Genomic DNA, 20,719 nt, shown 5'->3' with positions numbered 1-20,719 from the left:
GCCAATTAAATGGTACAGTGCCTTTAATATGTACCAAATTATCTTGTGGGTTATGTTTTGTTTGTACCAAAATTCATTTGTTCCAGTGTTCTTCACTGTGAAGTTTTAAATGAAGTGTGCAGTAAAACAAATGTTTCCGAGGTGTACATTCGCACTGCATGGAGCTTTGTGAAGTATTGTCAAAGTTTTGTCACTTTTTTTCAAACTTTTGTGTCACTTGACTGCCACTCATTTTAATTAAAGTATAATTTGATACAATTATTGTTTGTAATTATGTTTATTTGGATTTATTCCAGTTGTAATATTAGTGAAACCGTAATTTAGAAAATGTTGGGTATAAAATTAATTCAATGTGCTTATCTTGATGAGTGACAATAACTTTTTATAATCATTGCAGTTAACTTAACTAAGCTAATTTAATCAGCTGTGCAGAAGTTATATTAACTTAAAAAGTTAAGTTAAAAGTACACAACATATTGAGTGTCAGGTACTTTGGATTGTCTATTGAACTTAAAGACATGTGTTAGTTGAACTCAATGCATTATTACAACTTACTGAAATAACCAAGTTTTGAAAACTTAATTCATTTGAGGCAACGAAGTACCTCAAATTATTTGAGTAAACTTAACTTATTAGGGTAGGGTACACTTTACAGTGTAGACCTTCAGCAGGTGGTGATAGAGTTTTACCAGCAAAACACGCTCATAAAAACACAGCTTTTCATGTATTCAATACATATAGATGTAACCATGGTCACAACGATGATTATATATATATATATATATTTTTTTTTTTTTTTTTTTACACTGCTTTGCTGTAAATTGTACACAGGCCCAGGCAGACTTGGCTCCCACCAACACTGTACTCGCACGTGTGCTTTACTCAGTCCGCGAGAACTCATTTTTCAAATAGTAAACGAAGCCCTCGGCCACTTGCGTTTCGTCCACGTTTTGGCCCGGGCTCTTGTCGAAGTTGCCGCGGAGACTTTCGAATGGTCAAGCCAGCGTTTGTCGCCGTTTTCCACCGATATTCGAGACAAATGAGCCATCTCTCGTTGGAATAAGCGGTGGAGCGACACACATTTGACAGCGCCATGTGAAACGAGGCTTCGCTGCGCGGCTGTTCCCGGTCTCCAGTCACACGGGAGAGACTGCTTTAGACGGACGCGTGGTTAAATTATCGGCAAATTGCTCCGCTATTTCTATTTCTGTCGCTAAAAGCCCTGAGAAAACACAAGTGAGAGCGTATAAGTGAGACACGGCTGTAGAGCGAGCGCCAGATTGAGTCTTCACTGTTCTCATGTATCATATAAGAGCCGTCCCCTCGGCAGGGAGGGGAGGTTCCTCAGAACAAATCCGTTTGTGTGTTTATTCGCTACCGGTACTCAGCAAAAGCAGAAAGATGGCAGAAGTCGCTCCAGCGCCCGCCGCAGCCGCTCCGGCCAAGGCACCCAAGAAGAAAGCTGCCGCTCGCCCTAAAAAGAGCGGCCCTAGCGTTGCCGAGCTCATCGTCAAGGCCGTGTCGGAATCCAAGGAGAGGAGTGGCGTGTCTCTGGCCGCGCTGAAAAAAGCCCTCGCCGCCGCCGGCTACGACGTGGAGAAGAACAACTCCCGCGTCAAGGTGGCCGTCAAGAGCCTGGTGACCAAGGGCACACTGCTGCAAACCAAAGGCACCGGCGCGTCTGGCTCTTTTAAGCTCAACAAGAAGCAAACCGAGACCAAGAAGAAACCAGTCAAAAAGGTGGCGCCTAAAGCTAAGAAGCCTGTCGCCAAGAAACCTGCCGCGGCCAAGAAGCCCAAGAAGGTAGCGGCAAAGAAGCCTGCTGCCGCCAAGAAATCCCCGAAGAAGGTGAAGAAGCCTGTGGCCGCCAAGAAAGTGGCCAAGTCCCCCAAGAAGGCAAAGAAACCCGCGGCCCCTAAGAAGGCAGCCAAGAGCCCCAAGAAGACAAAGACGGTCAAACCCAAAGCAGCGAAGCCCAAGGCGCCGAAAGCGAAAAAGGCTGCCCCCAAGAAGAAGTAAATGTAGTTTTCGTTTTTCAATCCTTTAAAAGAGCCGTTGGGTTTGGACGTGTCTGATCACCGCTTACTTGGAGCTGGTGTACTTGGTGACGGCCTTGGTGCCCTCGGACACGGCGTGCTTGGCCAGTTCACCGGGCAGAAGCAGGCGCACGGCGGTCTGGATCTCCCTGGAGGTGATGGTGTAGCGCTTGTTGTAGTGAGCCAAACGGGAAGCCTCGCCAGCGATGCGCTCGAAAATATCGTTGACGAACGAGTTCATGATCCCCATAGCCTTGGAAGAGATACCAGTATCGGGGTGGACCTGCTTCAGCACCTTGTACACGTAGATAGCATAGCTCTCCTTCCTGGTGCGCTTACGCTTCTTACCGCCTTTACCTGCCGTCTTGGTCACGGCTTTCTTTGACCCTTTCTTCGGTGCTGGCTTAGCTGGCTCAGGCATTGTAGACGTTCTTTCGAATGCTATTCAAAAAACGACTGTAGGGGCTTTCCCCTGCTCACGGCTTATATAGACTGTTATATGCAGATGAAACATATCTCCGCCCACTCAAATGTTGTCCAACGTCCATTGATCAGCATTTAGCCGCTTGAACTCCTCCCTCCAGCCTCTCTTTTATACCAGCTCAAACCCACTGTAGAGGATTTGTGCTTAGATTAATCTGTAAAACAATCAAAACACATCAGTTTACCAGGGGGATAAAAGTGGCATGAGTACATAAGGAAATGTATTGCTTGAATTTTGGTTTGTCCTTTCTTGAAATTTGCATGATGTACACAATTATTCTAAAAACATATACTAATAAAAGTTATAGAGAAAATGCAAATAACTAGGCTTTATCTACAGGTAAAACCAGCCCGGTATTAGGAGCAGGTGCTCATAGTGTCTCATCTGAGTTTAAATAACACTGCTCTGTGCTTGCCGTTTTAAATAATGTTTTTGAACTCTATTTTAATATGCAATGATAATGGTGTGCAATTATTCATACAATAAAATGTGTCTTTCACATTTAACCCACCTCTTGCAAACGTTTTTTTTTTTTTAACACACAAACACACACACACACACACACACACACACACACATACATACACATACACACTAGTTCACCAGAGGCTGTGAACACCCACCCATAGCTGCAGGCAACCATCCTTGATGCCTGTGGAGCATTTGGAGGTTCAGTGCCTTGCTCAAGAGAAATTCAGCCATGGATGACCCTGCCAGTCTTGGAGAACGAATCGGCAAACTTCTGGCTATCAAGCCGGTCTCTAACAATAAACCCAGTGATCCCCTTTTCTTGCAGCTGGGAGTTTTCTTCTTATTTGTCTTCGTGTGTACAGAATTCTTGCTTTGATTCTCTCTTATTTTAGCCTCTGCATTTAATTCTTCTTGGAGTGTTTCTCAATTTTGATCTTGGCTTGTTCTTTCTCATTTCCACTTTGCAATTTCTATAATAAAGTCCAAATTGCTCATGTCGGTTTCTGACTTCTGATTCCAGTAAGTAGCTGAAATTGAGGTTTTTGTTTTTGCATGGATTTCACAGAGTACGGGGAGTTTCCTCCCTGGAAATTGCAGTGGAATGCTGCTCCACCCCATGTCTTAAACTAACAATTATCTAAACAATGCTGGAATTCATCACTGTGAATGTTTCACACTTAGCTAAACTACAGCAGTAAGAGTTTTAGTTTAGAGTTATAGTTTAATGTTTTTCTCTCTCTTTCCATACAGTCCCCATCTCATTTGCTATATCAAGCTGAATTACAATACTAGTTCTTTTAAATATAATAGTTTTTAAGACACGTGTGTGCGTTATTTATAACACGTGTGTTTATAACGTGTGTATTATCATATTACATTGTAATATGTTGGTGGATGGGGAATGGATCACAGCCATTTCTGCAACAATTGACCTGTATTAAGTGCGCTAACAAAGGCACTCGCGCCAAATCGAATGAATGAATATCGTGTGGTGTGTTGTCTCGCTCCAGAGTCTGTTGTATTTAGCTCCGCCTTTCTGGCTGTTGGTTTCAACCAGGTCCTGTAGAGGAGCATAATAACAGCCTTGCACAAGCAACGTCTCATTCGTTGTTTTTACGTCTACTGAAGCAGCAGAAAAATGTCCGGAAGAGGAAAGGGCGGCAAAGGTCTTGGAAAAGGAGGCGCTAAGCGTCATCGCAAAGTGCTCCGTGATAATATCCAGGGTATTACCAAGCCTGCAATCCGTCGTCTCGCTCGTCGTGGTGGTGTCAAGCGTATTTCTGGTCTGATCTACGAAGAGACCCGTGGTGTGCTGAAAGTGTTTCTGGAGAACGTGATCAGGGACGCCGTCACTTACACTGAACATGCCAAGAGAAAGACTGTCACCGCTATGGATGTGGTGTACGCCCTGAAACGCCAGGGACGCACTCTGTACGGTTTCGGAGGTTAAACGCTCGACTCAACCAAGGCTTATATCCAACGGCTCTTTTAAGAGCCACCCACAAGTTCAACAAAATAGCGTTTCCACAAGTGTTTTTTTTTTAAGCAAATGTTGTTTAATTTTATTTATGTTTACTACAAAAAAAAACCCCATGATTTGGAAGTGTTTTGTCTGGTGTAAAAGGTGTAAGTTGAAAGGCTGTATTTAAACTAAACCGTCAATATAATGAAGTAGAACCATTTTTTAAATTGATATCCTGTTATACTTTCAAGCATATTTGTCACACTACAGGCTTAATAAATTCCAAACTTGGTTATGTCCATGTCCAACAACAGAGCTCCTGGCTCATTTTTTCTTAAACAATGAATTTTATTCATTTACCGATGAACATGTCTTGGAATTGAGCACATAAGGAAAAAGTGTTTGAAACAAAGTCCCGACAAACCAGTACCATTTTGAGCATATATAATGATTTTAAAGTATGGTGATTATCACTTCACATACTGAACGTGTGTTATTAATTTTCTTCGCATATTCATCAAACATAGAAAAACATATATCTGAATCCAAACGTCCTCATATGTGAGACGCTCAGGAATACAAACAATATAATTACCTAAGAAAAGAGCTCCGAAATCCTGTTTGAACAATTCATACTTAGAGCCCATAAATAGCCCGTATCGTAAAATATTACATATGTGAACTTTATTGGTGCGAAATGCGCGGGACAAAGAACAAAGACAGCTCAGGTCTCGGGCAGAGCATAACGTCAATGAAAAGAGAGTCTGGAGCGAGGAGTTCAAGCGGCCGAACGCTGATCAATGGGCGTTGGATAACATTTGAGTGGGCGGAGAAAAGATTCATCTGCATACCATAGTCTATATAAGCCGCGACCAGGAACGCTCCTCGCTATTCTTGAGAAGAACGTCTACAATGCCTGAGCTAGCTAAGTCAGCCCCGAAGAAAGGGTCAAAGAAAGCCGTGACCAAGACGGCAGGTAAAGGCGGTAAGAAGCGTAAGCGCACCAGGAAAGAGAGTTATGCTATCTACGTGTACAAGGTGCTGAAGCAGGTCCACCCCGATACTGGCATCTCTTCTAAAGCTATGGGGATCATGAACTCGTTCGTCAACGATATTTTCGAGCGCATCGCTGGCGAGGCTTCCCGTTTGGCTCACTACAACAAGCGCTCCACCATCACCTCCAGGGAGATCCAGACCGCCGTGCGCCTGCTTCTGCCCGGTGAACTGGCCAAGCACGCCGTGTCCGAGGGCACCAAGGCCGTCACCAAGTACACCAGCTCCAAGTAAGCGGTGATCAGACACGTCCAAACCCAACGGCTCTTTTAAGAGCCACCCATGTTTTCATGTAAAGTTCAAATTATTTCCCGTTAATTTAAAGTATTTAATGTTCCTAATTAAGGTTTTGTTAAAAAGTGTACCTTAGAACAATAGTTTCCTAACAAATCCCACATTTACAGCTATTTTCCTGCATACGTAGCAAAATTTCACATGATTAATGCCCTCAGGAGTGGGTATTATATTTTGGCGGTATTTTCTTCTGCAAATAATGTCTTAAACAATCCAGGATTGACAGACTGAAGTTAAATTTAACACAGTGACTGAGAGTTGTCCTGAATCAGATTGTATGTCAATAGCATTTTAAATGAATTGAGTAGCACCTGTAAAAAATGTCTGAAATTAACAGAGAAAATATGTAGTCATGACAAAAATAACAATGTAAAGTGGAACACAAGGACACATTGTATAGACAGTAATATGTAGTAAAATAATTAAGCAAACAACTGTAAATTTTACTATAATGTTAAAACAATCACAAACCTGTTGAATTTACAGTTTACTGTAGTTCAAACAGAAAAATTGTAATATGTATACAATAAAATACAGTAAAAATTACAGCATGGTGGTGTTAAAATAATACTTTTCATAGGTAGATTTCTTTTATACAGAAAAAATCTGTATTACATTTTACAGATTTATTATGTTAATTTTTAGGTTGTACAAAAAACACTCATTTACACTGATCTGCCATAACATTAAAGCCACCTGTTCATATATATTTTTTTCAACACAAATGAAAGAAGCAATATCATTACTATCTCTGATTTTACATTTACAAGGTGACCAGACAAGGTAGGTGTGTCTAACAGAGTGGACACAGTGTTTAAAAACTCCAGCAGCACTGCTGTGTTTGATCCACTTGTACCAGCAACACACAGTAACACACCACCAGTGTCACTGCAGCGCTGAGAATGATCCACCACCAAGTCATGTTCTGAGTGGGTTCTGAAAAAGACACTAGTGTTTCCACAGACATACAGTGTAAGAGTACTTCATATAAAAAAGGGCATTTCCTTGTGTTAAATAATGAAGAGCCCATGAAGTTTGGAGAGCTTCTTATTAATTTAATTCAAAATAATTCAGCTGTGTATTTTGTGATAGATTTACATGAAGCTGACTATCTTTCGAAATATCATCTGTACTCAGTGTCAAAATGGAATTCAAGGTTGCAATGTCTTAACATTAATGACCTGGTGGGTTTTTATCCATTAACATCATATATTGTTAATAATCACCATGTAATTACCCTGAAACACAGTGTTGTTTAAATAAACCAGTGATTAAAGATTTGTAGTCATAGAAATATGGCACATGTTCTTTAAACAATTTGATAAAATACTATGTGGAAAAATACAAAAATTACGGCAGTTTCCCCATTTTAGATGCAGAGAAATTATAAGTCTTCAGTGACACATACTCAGAGTAGACATTTCTCTTTTGCCAGCTGACCAACATTTTTTTTTTTTTAATGACATCTTTCATTTCTAATATTGAAAACTAGTGTCTTTCTTCCTTGAATCTAGAGATGACTGACGCAGAGCAATCATTACTGTGCACTGCCATTTCTGAGGTGTTATATTCAGGTATGTCAGTAGAGAATGCAGCCACTGCTCAAAGTGGCCTGCATTGAAAAAATCAATTATAAGCAGTAAAAGGCCTAGAAATGTTCATATTGTGTTCTTGATATGTTTTTGCAGGCCAGACTTCTGAAACCAGCAACTCACCTGTTGGTGCCTCACTGAGCACTCCAGGATTCTTTCAGTGTGTTTCACCTAGATGTTCATCCTCAGCCTCTTCCAACAGCTGCTACAGTCCTGATATAGACTGGGTGAAATACCAGTCATGATTCCATGGGAAAGGTTCCCAGAGGACCTAATACAGTCAGTAGAGAGAGGAAAACCACCAAGTCCATGAATGAGAAGAGGAATACTACTGAAGTTGCCAAAAAGATGGTGGCAAAATTTCCAAATTCTCTGCAAGACATAATTGAAGGAGATTTGATTGGCTCAGGGTATCACTCAGTCAAACAATTACAAAATAGGATAAGAGATTAACAACCCCAAAAATAAGAAAATGAAAGAAATGCACTGAGGACTCAGACACAGATGAAGTGCCTCCATAAAGCAGAGCAGCAATTCAGGACACGTATGGGTGCATAAACTGTGATTTAAAATTCCTGCCCCTTGGAGAGACACCTGAGAGCCAGGAAGAAAAGAAAGAAAATCTGAAGATGATGTCTCAGCAAACTGAAGCAAATCCAGAGGAGGTCAAACTAATTATGAAGGTCACTTTCTACACACAGCGTAAACAAATCAACCAGGGGAAGATAAAAAAATATCTACTGGAGGAATGGTCATTTTTGTTCAGTGAGCTTGGCATGGTGGTTCACTTCAAGGAGCTCACTGGAATTGGACTTAAAGAGACTTTTACACAAAATGTGGATATGAAGGGGAAACGGCTTCTGAACTACAGGAAGACTGTTTTTGTCAACCAGAACAAAAAGGCTGTGTTAAAGCATAAAACAACAGTGGGATAGGTGAGTGGATGCTCAGAAGACATCAAAGAGATGGTGTTGCTTCTATTGTCCTACTTTGATGAGAAGGAAGGCCTGATGTTCTGTTATTTGGAGGACACGTGCCTTGCTGGAGAAGTACAGATGGACCAAGTTCCCTTGACTCCCACCATTGCTGTGTGTGGTAATTTAACTTTCTTGCTCTTTCATTTTTTTCTGTTCAGTGTTTCTTTTCATGTTTGTTTTCATACTTGATTTTTCATTTTCTTTCACCTTTTCTGTCTCTGACACATTCAGATTGCACATGTTTTGTTAATGTACGCTCTTAAGTTTGTTTCTCAGCACTAAGCCTGCATGCTTAAAAGCATTTTAATTCACCCTTAAATATCTAAAAATTTATACATTTAAAACATTTATACTAAATTAATTACACCCAGACTCTCGTATTCATCTCACACCATGTACACCACACACTCATCTCACAAGCCATACATATGCATTCACAAACACATATAGACGACATACACACCACACACATTTTTTTTTACCAGCGAAACACGCTCTTAAAAAAACAGCTTTTCATGTATTCAATACATTGTAAATGTAACCATGGTCACAACGATACATTTATATGTACGCAGGCCCAGGCTAACTAGGCTCCTGTACTCTGTACTCGCACGTGTGCTTTACTCAGTCCGCGAGAGCTCATTTTTCAAATAGTAAACGAAGCCCTCGGTCACTTGCTTTTCGTCCACGTTTTGGCCCGGGCTCTTGTCGAAGTTGCTGCGGAGACTTTCGAATGGTCAAGCCAGCGTTTGTCGCCGTTTTCCACCGATATTCGAGACAAATGAGCCATCTCTCGTTGGAATAGGCGGTGGAGCGACACACACTTGACAGCGCCATGTGAAACGAGGCTTCGCTGCGCGGCTGTTCCCGGTCTCCAGTCACACGGGAGAGACTGCTTTAGACGGACGCGTGGTTAATTTATCGGCAAATTGCTCCGCTATTTCTATTTCTGTTGCTAAGAGCCGAGAGAAAACACAAGTGAGAGCGTATAAGTGAGACACGGCTGCAGAGCGAGCGCCAGATTGAGTCTTCACCGTTCTCATGTATCATATAAGAGCCGTCCCCTCGGCAGGGAGGGGAGGTTCCTCAGAACAAATCCGTTTGTGTGTTTATTCGCTACCGGTACTCAGCAAAAGCAGAAAGATGGCAGAAGTCGCTCCAGCGCCCGCCGCTGCCGCTCCGGCCAAAGCACCCAAGAAGAAAGCTGCCGCTCGCCCTAAAAAGAGCGGCCCTAGCGTTGCCGAGCTCATCGTCAAGGCCGTGTCGGAATCCAAGGAGAGGAGTGGCGTGTCTCTGGCCGCGCTGAAGAAAGCCCTCGCCGCCGCCGGCTACGACGTGGAGAAGAACAACTCCCGCGTCAAGGTGGCCGTCAAGAGCCTGGTGACCAAGGGCACACTGCTGCAAACCAAAGGCACCGGCGCGTCTGGCTCTTTTAAGCTTAACAAGAAGCAAACCGAGACCAAGAAGAAACCAGTCAAAAAGGTGGCGCCTAAAGCTAAGAAGCCTGTCGCCAAGAAATCTGCCGCGGCTAAGAAGCCCAAGAAGGTAGCGGCAAAGAAGCCTGCTGCCGCCAAGAAATCCCCGAAGAAGGTGAAGAAGCCTGTGGCCGCCAAGAAAGTGGCCAAGTCCCCCAAGAAGGCGAAGAAACCCGCGGCCCCTAAGAAGGCAGCCAAAAGCCCCAAGAAGACAAAGACGGTCAAACCCAAAGCAGCGAAGCCCAAGGCGCCGAAAGCGAAAAAGGCTGCCCCCAAGAAGAAGTAAATGTAGTTTTCGTTTTTCAATCCTTTACAGTACAAAACGGCTCTTTTAAGAGCCAACCACGTTTTCACCCAGAAAGAGCTGCATTTTCAGTTAGTGAGTGTGAAGCATGAAGCAGTAATTGGAGCTTTTCATTTTAGTACCGTGTTTCCCCGAAAGTAAGACAGTGTCTTGCATTCTTTTTACCCCCGAAAGTCCCACTATGTCTTACTTTCGGGGTATGTCTTATATTGGTAAAAAATGTCGATTTTTGTTTTAACCATAAAATTAACATTTATTAACAACCTGAACAGTATGGTATTCACCATAAAACAGTTTTATAAAAGCAAGTGCCAAGAATGTCTTGTTACAACCGTATCATGACGGTGTTTCCATGTATAACATGTAAAACAATGAAAAACGGTAAGAACAAACAGTTTGAATATGTTATACTGGAAGATAAAACAGATTTATTCCATGACAACCATGGCCATGCCAATCAGAGCGACCACCAGCGGCTGCACATGAGGGCACTGAGGCTGCGTGTTGGACCACGGACAACATTACTGCTGCTCCCGCGGCCTCCACATCCCTTCGCTCATTCCGCTCCAGATCCGTCCGCATCCCGCAGTTAATGCAGCAAAAGGTACCGGTACTATGGCTTATATTTTTCCAACGTACAGTTTACTATGTCTTACTTTCGGGGTACGTCTTACATTAGCCGACCCCCCTAAAACCCACACTGCGTCTTACTATCGGGGAAACACGGTAGTAGCACCACATCAGATTTTAGGGAGTTGTACATGTTTAACGTTAAGGACAATTTCCCCTTGTCTCTTTCTGTACTGTGAATGATTCAGAAAAATACATTAGACTATGTTCATAAACAATAATTACTCATCATACAAAGATCCCTGCTGGTATTTTAATACAGATAAACTGACTTCAACAGATTATACAAAAGGGATCCACTAAGAATAACGGATCATTTTGGGATTTCAAACATGTTTTGGAAGTAAATGTAAAACTCATGTATTTATGAAGCCTGAGCAATGCTTCAGTGCTTATGTAACCCTGATCTCCTTGCGAAAGCTGAATAATCACGGATTCTTACATTTTCTTCTTTTTAAATATTCTTTATAAGGAAATTCATAAACATCTAAGCATCACACTACGACCACAATACATCAGGACAGTACCTTCTCTTTAAAGATATATACCATTAGATTCAAAGTACATACCATTAAAAACTCTTTTACTTTTACACACACAGTAAAGTTATGTGTATTATATATGTATGTATATAACTGTGCTGTTATGATTTTCCTTTAATAAAGTTGGTTTGAGAGAGAGAGAGAGAGAGAGAGAGAGAGAGAGAGAGAGAGAGAGAGAGAGAGAGAGAGAGAGAGAGAGAGAGAGAGAGAGAGTGAGTGAGTGTGTGTGTGGGGGGGGGGGGGTACTTGGATAGGAAAGTGTTTCATGTCCCTGCTCTGATTGGCTGTTTAAGAGCTGTTGCATGTAGCCAATAGGAACGCAGATGGTTTTTCTATATAGGGAGCGCACGGAGACCAACGCGTTTTATTACAGTTTTCTTAATCGACGTAACTGTACCGTTAAGATGAGTGGAAGAGGTAAAACCGGTGGAAAGGCAAGAGCCAAGGCTAAGACTCGATCATCCCGGGCTGGATTGCAGTTTCCTGTTGGCCGTGTTCACAGGCTTCTGCGCAAGGGAAACTATGCCGAGCGTGTTGGTGCAGGGGCTCCTGTCTATTTGGCGGCTGTGCTGGAGTATCTGACTGCTGAGATTCTGGAGTTGGCTGGCAATGCTGCCCGCGACAACAAGAAGACCCGTATCATTCCTCGTCACCTGCAGCTGGCCGTTCGTAACGACGAAGAGCTCAACAAACTGCTCGGAGGAGTGACGATCGCTCAGGGTGGAGTGTTGCCCAACATCCAGGCTGTGCTCTTGCCCAAAAAGACCGAGAAGGCGGCCAAAACCAAGTAAACTGTCGGTCCACTTCTCCAGAATCACCCAAAGGCTCTTTTAAGAGCCACCCACTTTTGCAAAAAAGTGCATTTATTTAACAAACTCTTTACAATTGCATGCACATCAGTGTAAATATGTGCTATGTAAAGATGAGAGAATGGACAGTAAGTTCAAATCACTTGGTCATGTTTGATGAGTGTATACGCACTGACACTCAGCATCATTTAGATTCATGTTTCTCTTTTACCATTATACAGTGTTTTACATGTTTCTGTTATTGATCTGAGCTGCTGTGTTTTGACCATGGACAAGAGTCAAGTTAGGATAAGGACCTAGGTCATGACTTAACGTAATTTAACTTTCCAAATGTAATCAATAACTAATCTAATTTTATATGATATGAACTAAATGGAATTTACAGGAACCTTTCTTTGATCCATGGCTTTTCAACTGATTACTCAAAGAATTACGTTTAAAAATGTATTTAAACACCTTTTGCATTAAACATCATTTGCATTGAACAGTGCTGACAATTAGTTACATAATTACTTTTAAAAGAAAAAAAAAAGAAAAAAATATTTTAAGCCAAACTCAGAACTTGGGAATTCTTAAAATGTTTTATATATTTCCATGTTTGATTCATATAAACAATTTATACTTAACATATAGTTACATATGAATTATATAGAGAGAGTTTGAGCAGAAAGTGTCAAAAGAGTTTATGTTAAAGCCGACACAGTGGAAAACCTACAGGACGTGATTAATAATTTGAAACATTGGCGGGAATAAAGGCGTCCAATAGAATTGTGGCTACGAGGGGACGGCCGTCCAATAGAAGGCGGTAATCCCAGACGCCCAATAAGGGACAAGCTGCTCTAGAGCTTAAAAAGGCCGTGGGCTGCGTATGTTCACATTCTTTTTCTTAAGGAGAAGCAAAGCGTAACGCGATGGCAAGAACTAAGCAGACCGCGCGTAAGTCCACCGGTGGCAAAGCTCCAAGGAAGCAGCTGGCTACCAAAGCCGCACGAAAAAGCGCCCCAGCCACCGGCGGCGTGAAGAAGCCTCACCGTTACAGGCCTGGCACTGTGGCCCTGCGGGAGATTCGCCGCTACCAGAAGTCAACTGAGCTGCTCATCCGCAAGCTGCCCTTCCAACGCCTGGTTCGTGAGATTGCTCAAGATTTCAAAACCGATCTCCGTTTCCAGAGCTCTGCCGTTATGGCTCTCCAGGAGGCCAGCGAAGCCTACTTGGTTGGGCTGTTTGAAGACACCAACCTGTGCGCCATCCACGCCAAGAGAGTCACTATCATGCCCAAAGACATCCAGCTGGCTCGCCGTATCCGCGGAGAGCGCGCATAAGCTCATAGCTCGGCTTCTTTCACAATTAACAACAAAAGGCTCTTTTAAGAGCCACCGACCTATTTCTGTAAAAAAGAGTAGAATTTTTTTATTCTTTCATTGGACTAGAGATTTAAACTAGAAGGAAAAAACAACTACTCAGGACAGTTATGCACCTAAAGTAGTATTTTATATAATCAAATCTATTGTATTCTATTCAGTAACAATCACAGCTGGTTTACATAAAATCAACAAATAATTTTAGTAAAGCTTGTTGGATTAAGTATGCCAGAGATAAAGCCTGGTTAAGTGCAGTAAGGAGATTTATCTGTTTTGACTTTTAAATTGAGTTGTTTTATTAGAACCATAAAATGTCCATTGCCTTTGTGGCAAGAGGAAAATATGTGGAACTTTTTTTATTGGAGGTCTAAAGAACTGTGGGGAAAAAGTAAGGAACATTGGTTTAAACTTTGATGGGAATATTGAATGTATCTATTGATGTTTTTGATTTATAACATTGAGGTTAAATGTAGGTTTAGGCGGTATAATATGTCTGATAGAATCCAAATTGTGAAAAACAACAAAATCACTACATACGTTTTTTTGTTTCCAGTGATGTAACTATGAAGAGAATCAGGACTGAATTAAAAAAACAGAAGGTTTAATGTACTTTTTACAAACTATTCGCTGGGACACTGAGAATGCTTTGTGTTAGTATATACTTTGTTTAAAGTAGATAAAAATAATCCACAATTTCACAGATTTTTAAAGTTTACATTTAAATAAAAAAGTGCATTTTGTTCAAGACTAATTTGATTAGGGGGTATTGATAATTTTTAAATCAGTAGAGAGTCATTCAAACTTCACATGAACATGTGAAGTTTTAGCAAACCCTGTTATAAATGTGGTTTTAATAAAACAACTCAATTTAACTAAAAGTCTAACAGGTAACATCCTTACTGCAATTAACCAGGTTGTGTCTCTAATAGTCTCAGATATATTTTTGCTAAGCATATTTTTTAGACATGTTTTATTTTCTTCTTTATTTAGTTCTCTAAATTACAATTGTAATATGATGGTGGATGTGGAATGGAACACAGCCATTACTGCAACAAAGGCACTAGCGCCAAACTGAGTAAATGAATATCGTGTGGTGTCTCTCGCACCATTGTCTGTTGTATTTAGCTCCGCCTTTCTGGCAGTTGGTTTCAACCAGGTCCTGTAGAGGAGCATAATAACCGCATTGAACGGGCAGCATCTCATTCGTTCTTTTTGCATCTAAGGAAGAACAAGCAGAAAAATGTCCGGAAGAGGAAAGGGTGGTAAAGGTCTTGGAAAAGGAGGCGCTAAGCGTCATCGCAAAGTGCTCCGTGATAACATCCAGGGTATTACTAAGCCTGCTATCCGTCGTCTCGCTCGTCGTGGTGGTGTCAAGCGTATTTCTGGTTTGATCTACGAAGAGACCCGTGGTGTGCTGAAAGTGTTTCTGGAGAACGTGATCAGGGACGCCGTCACTTACACTGAGCACGCCAAGAGAAAGACTGTCACCGCTATGGATGTGGTGTACGCCCTGAAACGCCAGGGACGCACTCTGTACGGTTTCGGAGGTTAAACGCTCGACTCGACCAAGGCTTATATCCAACGGCTCTTTTAAGAGCCACCCACAAATTCAACAAAACAGCTTTTCCACAAGTGTTTTCTTGTACAGTGTTTATAACACCACCGATAAGGCGTGATGATTTTTATCACTCCACCTACTGAACGTGATTTTTGTTAGTTTTCAGCACATATTTATAAAAAGTACGTTCGAATCCAAATGGCCTCATGTTTGAGACGTTCAGAGCCCATAAAAAAGCCTGTGTTGTAAGATATTACATATATGATCTTTATAGGCGGGACAAAGAACAAAGACAGCTCGGGTCACGGGCGGAGCTTGACGTCAAGGAAAACAGGGGCTGGAGGGAGGAGTTCAAGCGGCAGAACGCTGATCAATGGGCGTTGGACAACATTTGAGTGGGCGGAGATCAAATCATCTGCATATCACAGTCTATATCAGCCGCGACCAGGCACACGTCTTGTCATTTTGAGTAAAACTCAAAGAGCGTTTACCATGCCTGAACCAGCGAAGTCCGCACCCAAGAAAGGGTCGAAGAAAGCCGTGACCAAGACGGCCAGCAAAGGCGGTAAGAAGCGTAAGCGCACCAGGAAGGAGAGCTATGCTATCTACGTGTACAAGGTGCTGAAGCAGGTTCACCCCGATACTGGTATCTCTTCCAAGGCTATGGGGATCATGAATTCCTTCGTTAACGATATTTTCGAGCGCATTGCCGGCGAGGCTTCCCGTTTGGCTCACTACAACAAGCGCTCCACCATCACCTCCAGGGAGATCCAGACCGCCGTGCGCCTGCTTTTGCCCGGTGAACTGGCCAAGCACGCCGTGTCTGAGGGCACCAAGGCCGTCACCAAGTACACCAGCTCCAAGTAAGCGGTGATCAGACACGTCCAAACCCAACGGCTCTTTTAAGAGCCACCCACGTTTTCATGTGAAGTTCAAATGACTCTGATTTACAAATTATCAATACCCCCGAATCAAATTAGTCTTGAACAAAGATGCACTTTTTTTTATTTAAATGTAAACTTTAATAATCTGTGAAATTGTGGATTCCAACGATAATCAGACATATATCAACCCAACGCCTTTTTTAGGCACCACCCATGTTTTCGTGTAAAATTCAAATAATTTTCCGTTAGTTTGAAAAATATTTAGTGTCCCTAATACGTTTTTAAAGTGGATGTTAGAACAATACATAGTAAATATGGGATTTGTTAGAAAACTGCTGTATTCCTGCCTATGTTGTAAAATTTCACATGATTAATATCTACAAGTTATTACATCTTGGTGGCGTTGTAGTTGGTGGTATATTCTTCTGCAAAGAATGTCTTAAACAACCCGGGATTGACAGACTGAAATAAAATTTGACACAGTGACAGTTTTCCTGAATCAGATTGTATGTCAATAACATTTTAAATAAATAATGAATAGCAACTGTTTGTTTAGACTCATTCAGTTTGCACCATACTCAATAGATTTATGTACCTCATTGAATGATATGCACATACCAGAGTGATCAAAATCCATGTTCAGGGTGTGCTAAAATTGGACAATCCTCTGTTGCAAAGGGTGCCTACACACTAGAGGCTCACAGAGTCAGAAATGCAAAATATAATAATCTCTTCTCACCCCATGGTAATGAATCTCTAAGACATTGTAACATTTCAGAAAAACATTTGAGTTGTAGTTTTTTTTTTTTTTTTTTTTTTTTTTTTTTTTCAGCAGATTATGAAACCCTGACAGTGCTGAAAGTCCAACATTGTTTTGACAATTGTTAAAGTTCAGGTTCTTTGGAATTTCACCCAATATGGGCATAGGTGGTATCGGCAGAATTATCTCATGCCCAGATAAAAGTTAACCTTTTTTAACCCAAATAAAAAAAAAAAAAAGCTATAGTGACTATTGTGGTGGAGAAAATAAATACAAGTATTAAGAATTGAAATATAACAGAGCATTTGCAATCAGGAAGTAGTTTATTTACCTTAAAGTGGTCAACACACAATACAACAGAGCACCAGTGAATGAGCACAAAGAAGTTGTTTTCACAGAGAGTTTATATAGGTAGTTTATACGTCATAAGCAAAAGATAATCACTCTAAATTTCTGCAAGCTTAGTTTCCTTAGAGACATCTCAGTCTGATATACAAGATGAAGGACAAAATGCTTTGTTCTGATAAAGCACTGACATCGAACTGACCTGACATACACTTAGTTTCTGAGTTCTGTTGATGGTTAGAAATGAATATACAGACAAAACAAGCAGACAGGGTCTTTAACAGAGACATATAAAAATTTCCATTACAATCCACCCCTTGTCTCTAAGGACACTAAGAACATACAGAAATTCCAGGATCTGCATACTGAAAAGGAAACTTATATTACTACACATAGAGGTTAAAAGAGGAAAAAATAATAATATATGAAACGTTTACAGAATATGGAAAAAAAACTTACAAGAATTGAATATCCACTGTTACATGTTAGACTTTCTGCAACAATTTCATAAATTCTCTAGTACAAATAGTACAATTTTGTAATAGTCATCAAATTTAAACATAGTCATTTGTTTGTTCAATTTTGATATAGGAGGTGGTTTTAAAGAATTCTGTCTCATATAGGAACCTTTTTGTAAAGTTAACAAGATGGATTGAGAATGAAGAATGGGGATTAAAATGTTCCTGCATGAATTTGCTGGTAAGATTATAACTAGTTGTGTCTAAACCCATCCAAGTTTTATTCACTTCATCTGAATGATTTTCAGAAACGGAAAATTTAAAAGGATCAGTACTGGAATGTGGCATTAGTGAACATACAATGCATGTGTCATGGTCATTAACAGTTGTCTTCACTGTGAAGTTTGCATATTGCCAGTAAACATTTTTACTGTAGTCTATGAACCTTTCTGTAGTCTCAGGTTTTGCTTCCCTGCCTATTCTCCACTGTCATCCAGATGGACGCTGTCAGGATGATGCAGGCGAAGATGAACAAAGGTTGCAAAGGTTGAACAAGATGTGTAATTTTCCTGCCATGGTGAATTTGTTGTGTCTATTCTGGCACTGGGGCAGTGTGAGATGTGGACTCACGTGTCCCTCTCAGCAATCTTCACTGCGGTGTGAGTAGTCAGGAGCACCTGGAACGGTCCTTGCCAGCGATCCGCTTTCCAGTTTGCCCTCCTGTAGACTTTAGTCAGGATCCAATCTCCAGGTTTCACTGTGTGTCCTGTAACTGCTGGGTTCGGTAGAGATTCTTTCACCCTCCTGTGCACATCAGACAAAACAGAACACAATGTTGCACAATATATTTGCTTGTGATCGTCTTCCAAGGCCAGTGTTTCTCTTTTGGCAGCACATCCTGTATTTGGGCTTCCACCCAATTGAGCTCTGTTTCTTGACATACTTTGATTCTACCGCCCCTGCACTCATAGGGTGATAGGCACAGTGGTTGTATAGTGGCATGTCAATTACTTCGCTGGTGTGTGTTACAATTTTGCTAACAAATGATGGCCCATTGTCAGATGAGATTTTCATAGGAATACCAAACCTAGGGACAATTTCCCCTCAACAGTATTTTTGCTAATGTTAGTGCATCTTGGTGAGAAGTGGGGAACATCTTTCAGGTCAGGTCGTGGAGAGCAGACAAGGTCCAGTGTGCAGACAGTCATGGGGCTCCCCTTCCTGTTCTGTGGGAAGGAGAGTAGCTGGGTTCAACACTGTACACCTTTTTACTGTAACATTTGGCATTTCTGTTAATAATGTGTGATATTTAAGCCACCTGGCTGCACTAAGATGTGATGTCTGTTTTTCCAGCAAGATCATGGACACTGCATGTGGAACGTGTAGGGTGATGTTTGCATACCCCACTATCTCTCTAGAAGCTATGAAAGCCTTCTCTGCTGCTGCTACTGCTCTTAAGCAGTAGGGATAGCCCTGAGCTATGGTGTCTAGCCGCCCACTGAAATAGGCCACTGGTTAAAGTTAGTTACCGTGTTCTTGCAAGAGAACAGAAGTCATGTAGCCTTGTTTTTTCACCTACAAATTGCTCGAAATGTTTTTTCTGTATCAGGCAGAGCTAAAACTGTTGCGTTCTGAAAGGCTATTTTTAGATTTACGTATGCCTCCTCCCCTTCAGTGGCCCAGGTTACTTTGGACGAGGCTGTTAGATTATTTTCATGTGCCATGTCATGTAGTGGAACAGAGGTCTGTGCATAATTTGGAATCCACCTTCGGCAGTATCCGGTCATACCTAGAAAAGAGAGAAGTTGTTTTTTTGTAGTTGGTTTTGGTATGTGTGCGATTGCAGAAACTCTTTTTGCACACAGTGACTTTCCCTTTGCTGACAGATCATGTCCCAGATATGTGACTGTTGATTGCACAAGCTGCATCTTGTGGCCATTCTGTGTCAGGAAATTAAGCAGAGAGACAGTGTCAGTTATACAGGTGTCCTGATCAGGAGAACATATCAAAAGATCAGTGTACTGTAGAACTGTAGAAGTGTACTAGTACCTGGGGAAGAGAACTTAGCTCAGTTATCCCTCAGGGCTGTATTGAAAAAAAAGGTGATGACTCATTGTATCCCTGTGGGACACATGTGAATGTATATGATTTCCCTTGAAAAGAGAAAGCAAACCAAAATTGAGAGTGCACTTTCATACTGAAAAAAGCATTTGCCAAATCTATAACTGAGAACCACTGTGAATTGTCTGGCACCTGACTCAGAATAGTGTGCGGGTTTGGAACCTTTGGTGCTTGAGCATGAATAGCCTTGTTTACTGCTTGCAAGTCTTGAACAAAGCACCACTGCTCCGGTTTTCCTGGAGCTGTGGATTTTTTTTACAGGCCAAATTGGAGATCTACATGATGAGTCCGGACATTCTATAACAATCCCTCTTTCCAACAAACTGTTGAAAACAGGGGTTATTCCATCGATGGCCTCCTTTTTCCGAGGATATTGAGTTGTGAACGGCCTGTAATCACTTTTTGGAGTGATTATTAGTTCTGGAGCTCCTTTCATAAGACCAACATCATATTTGCCTTTGGACCACAGCCAAGGTTCAATGGCTTCATTACTGGCACTTCAGCTTGGGCTTAGAATGACACATTTACTGTTGTTCTATATGTTTTGGACGTCTTTGAATATTAGGCTGCCAATCAGTGATAGTTAAAGGAGTTAAAATGAAATTTGAAATGTCTTTCCATTGTTTACTTTTTTCCCTTTGCTAAGGAAATGTGAGGTACCTCCTCACGAAACCATTGACTCTGACCTGAGGTTAAACTTACTGCGCTCTCCAGCAAATAGGGTGGTTGCAGAGACTAACACATTGTCTTTACCTTGGAACACACACATTTGTTCCATATCAATAGGCCAGGTTTCCACACTAGCAGTGCAATGCAAATCCCCTGTGGTTTTGACATTAGCATAATTAAATTTTGCCCGTAAATTATTTAAATAGGGTAACCATATGTTTGATTTTTCTAAATGCCATCCCATCCACACGCTTGTAGGATTGGATGGAATTTGTGGCTAATTTAACATGCTTATCTCAATACCCTCTTTCGTGCATGACACTTTCATTCCTAATTTACACATTAGGTCCCGAGCTAAAAGATTCACAGGGCAATTTGATGATAGAAGGAAAGCATGTTTTAGGGTTGTGTCACTTCCCGCATGGTGACACCAA

At 41.5% G+C, this 20,719-nt stretch overlaps 9 protein-coding genes across 9 annotated transcripts; 8 read left to right on the top strand and 1 right to left on the bottom strand.

Moving 5' to 3' along the window:
* Positions 1 to 1,401: 1,401 nt before the first annotated feature.
* On the top strand, positions 1,402 to 2,039 carry LOC136696215 (histone H1-like). Its single transcript, XM_066670416.1, has one exon. The coding sequence runs from the start codon at positions 1,402 to 1,404 to the stop codon at positions 2,017 to 2,019; it is 618 nt and encodes a 205-aa protein (XP_066526513.1). The 3' UTR covers positions 2,020 to 2,039.
* Positions 2,040 to 2,082: 43 nt separating this feature from the next.
* LOC136696216 (histone H2B 1/2-like) lies at positions 2,083 to 2,457 on the bottom strand. The gene has a single exon (XM_066670417.1). The coding sequence runs from the start codon at positions 2,455 to 2,457 to the stop codon at positions 2,083 to 2,085; it is 375 nt and encodes a 124-aa protein (XP_066526514.1).
* A 1,657-nt stretch (positions 2,458 to 4,114) lies between these two features.
* On the top strand, positions 4,115 to 4,466 carry LOC136696217 (histone H4). The gene has a single exon (XM_066670418.1). It carries the CDS (start codon positions 4,130 to 4,132, stop codon positions 4,439 to 4,441), a length of 312 nt encoding a protein of 103 aa, XP_066526515.1. The 5' UTR covers positions 4,115 to 4,129; the 3' UTR covers positions 4,442 to 4,466.
* Positions 4,467 to 5,363: 897 nt separating this feature from the next.
* On the top strand, positions 5,364 to 5,787 carry LOC136697991 (histone H2B 1/2-like). Its single transcript, XM_066673371.1, has one exon. It carries the CDS (start codon positions 5,366 to 5,368, stop codon positions 5,738 to 5,740), a length of 375 nt encoding a protein of 124 aa, XP_066529468.1. The 5' UTR covers positions 5,364 to 5,365; the 3' UTR covers positions 5,741 to 5,787.
* A 3,708-nt stretch (positions 5,788 to 9,495) lies between these two features.
* LOC136697581 (histone H1-like) lies at positions 9,496 to 10,152 on the top strand. The gene has a single exon (XM_066672787.1). The coding sequence runs from the start codon at positions 9,513 to 9,515 to the stop codon at positions 10,128 to 10,130; it is 618 nt and encodes a 205-aa protein (XP_066528884.1). The 5' UTR covers positions 9,496 to 9,512; the 3' UTR covers positions 10,131 to 10,152.
* Positions 10,153 to 11,712: 1,560 nt separating this feature from the next.
* LOC136697583 (histone H2A) lies at positions 11,713 to 12,134 on the top strand. Its single transcript, XM_066672788.1, has one exon. The coding sequence runs from the start codon at positions 11,725 to 11,727 to the stop codon at positions 12,109 to 12,111; it is 387 nt and encodes a 128-aa protein (XP_066528885.1). The 5' UTR covers positions 11,713 to 11,724; the 3' UTR covers positions 12,112 to 12,134.
* Positions 12,135 to 13,030: 896 nt separating this feature from the next.
* LOC136697216 (histone H3) lies at positions 13,031 to 13,476 on the top strand. Its single transcript, XM_066672247.1, has one exon. The coding sequence runs from the start codon at positions 13,041 to 13,043 to the stop codon at positions 13,449 to 13,451; it is 411 nt and encodes a 136-aa protein (XP_066528344.1). The 5' UTR covers positions 13,031 to 13,040; the 3' UTR covers positions 13,452 to 13,476.
* A 1,238-nt stretch (positions 13,477 to 14,714) lies between these two features.
* On the top strand, positions 14,715 to 15,061 carry LOC136696788 (histone H4). Its single transcript, XM_066671467.1, has one exon. The coding sequence runs from the start codon at positions 14,731 to 14,733 to the stop codon at positions 15,040 to 15,042; it is 312 nt and encodes a 103-aa protein (XP_066527564.1). The 5' UTR covers positions 14,715 to 14,730; the 3' UTR covers positions 15,043 to 15,061.
* A 248-nt stretch (positions 15,062 to 15,309) lies between these two features.
* LOC136696787 (histone H2B 1/2-like) lies at positions 15,310 to 16,292 on the top strand. Its single transcript, XM_066671466.1, has one exon. It carries the CDS (start codon positions 15,310 to 15,312, stop codon positions 15,913 to 15,915), a length of 606 nt encoding a protein of 201 aa, XP_066527563.1. The 3' UTR covers positions 15,916 to 16,292.
* The last annotated feature ends 4,427 nt before the right edge of the window (positions 16,293 to 20,719 follow it).

This window comes from Hoplias malabaricus, chromosome 5 (genome assembly GCF_029633855.1).
Source record: "Hoplias malabaricus isolate fHopMal1 chromosome 5, fHopMal1.hap1, whole genome shotgun sequence".
Lineage (NCBI taxonomy): Eukaryota > Metazoa > Chordata > Actinopteri > Characiformes > Erythrinidae > Hoplias > Hoplias malabaricus.
This window is presented reverse-complemented; position numbering and strand designations above follow the sequence as displayed.

What these genes read in the sequence shown, in the direction of transcription:
- LOC136696215 (XM_066670416.1), top strand. Translation starts at nt 1,402, where the DNA reads ATGGCAGAAGTCGCTCCAGCGCCCGCCGCAGCCGCTCCGGCCAAGGCA.
- LOC136696216 (XM_066670417.1), bottom strand. Translation starts at nt 2,457, where the DNA reads ATGCCTGAGCCAGCTAAGCCAGCACCGAAGAAAGGGTCAAAGAAAGCC.
- LOC136696217 (XM_066670418.1), top strand. Translation starts at nt 4,130, where the DNA reads ATGTCCGGAAGAGGAAAGGGCGGCAAAGGTCTTGGAAAAGGAGGCGCT.
- LOC136697991 (XM_066673371.1), top strand. Translation starts at nt 5,366, where the DNA reads ATGCCTGAGCTAGCTAAGTCAGCCCCGAAGAAAGGGTCAAAGAAAGCC.
- LOC136697581 (XM_066672787.1), top strand. Translation starts at nt 9,513, where the DNA reads ATGGCAGAAGTCGCTCCAGCGCCCGCCGCTGCCGCTCCGGCCAAAGCA.
- LOC136697583 (XM_066672788.1), top strand. Translation starts at nt 11,725, where the DNA reads ATGAGTGGAAGAGGTAAAACCGGTGGAAAGGCAAGAGCCAAGGCTAAG.
- LOC136697216 (XM_066672247.1), top strand. Translation starts at nt 13,041, where the DNA reads ATGGCAAGAACTAAGCAGACCGCGCGTAAGTCCACCGGTGGCAAAGCT.
- LOC136696788 (XM_066671467.1), top strand. Translation starts at nt 14,731, where the DNA reads ATGTCCGGAAGAGGAAAGGGTGGTAAAGGTCTTGGAAAAGGAGGCGCT.
- LOC136696787 (XM_066671466.1), top strand. Translation starts at nt 15,310, where the DNA reads ATGATCTTTATAGGCGGGACAAAGAACAAAGACAGCTCGGGTCACGGG.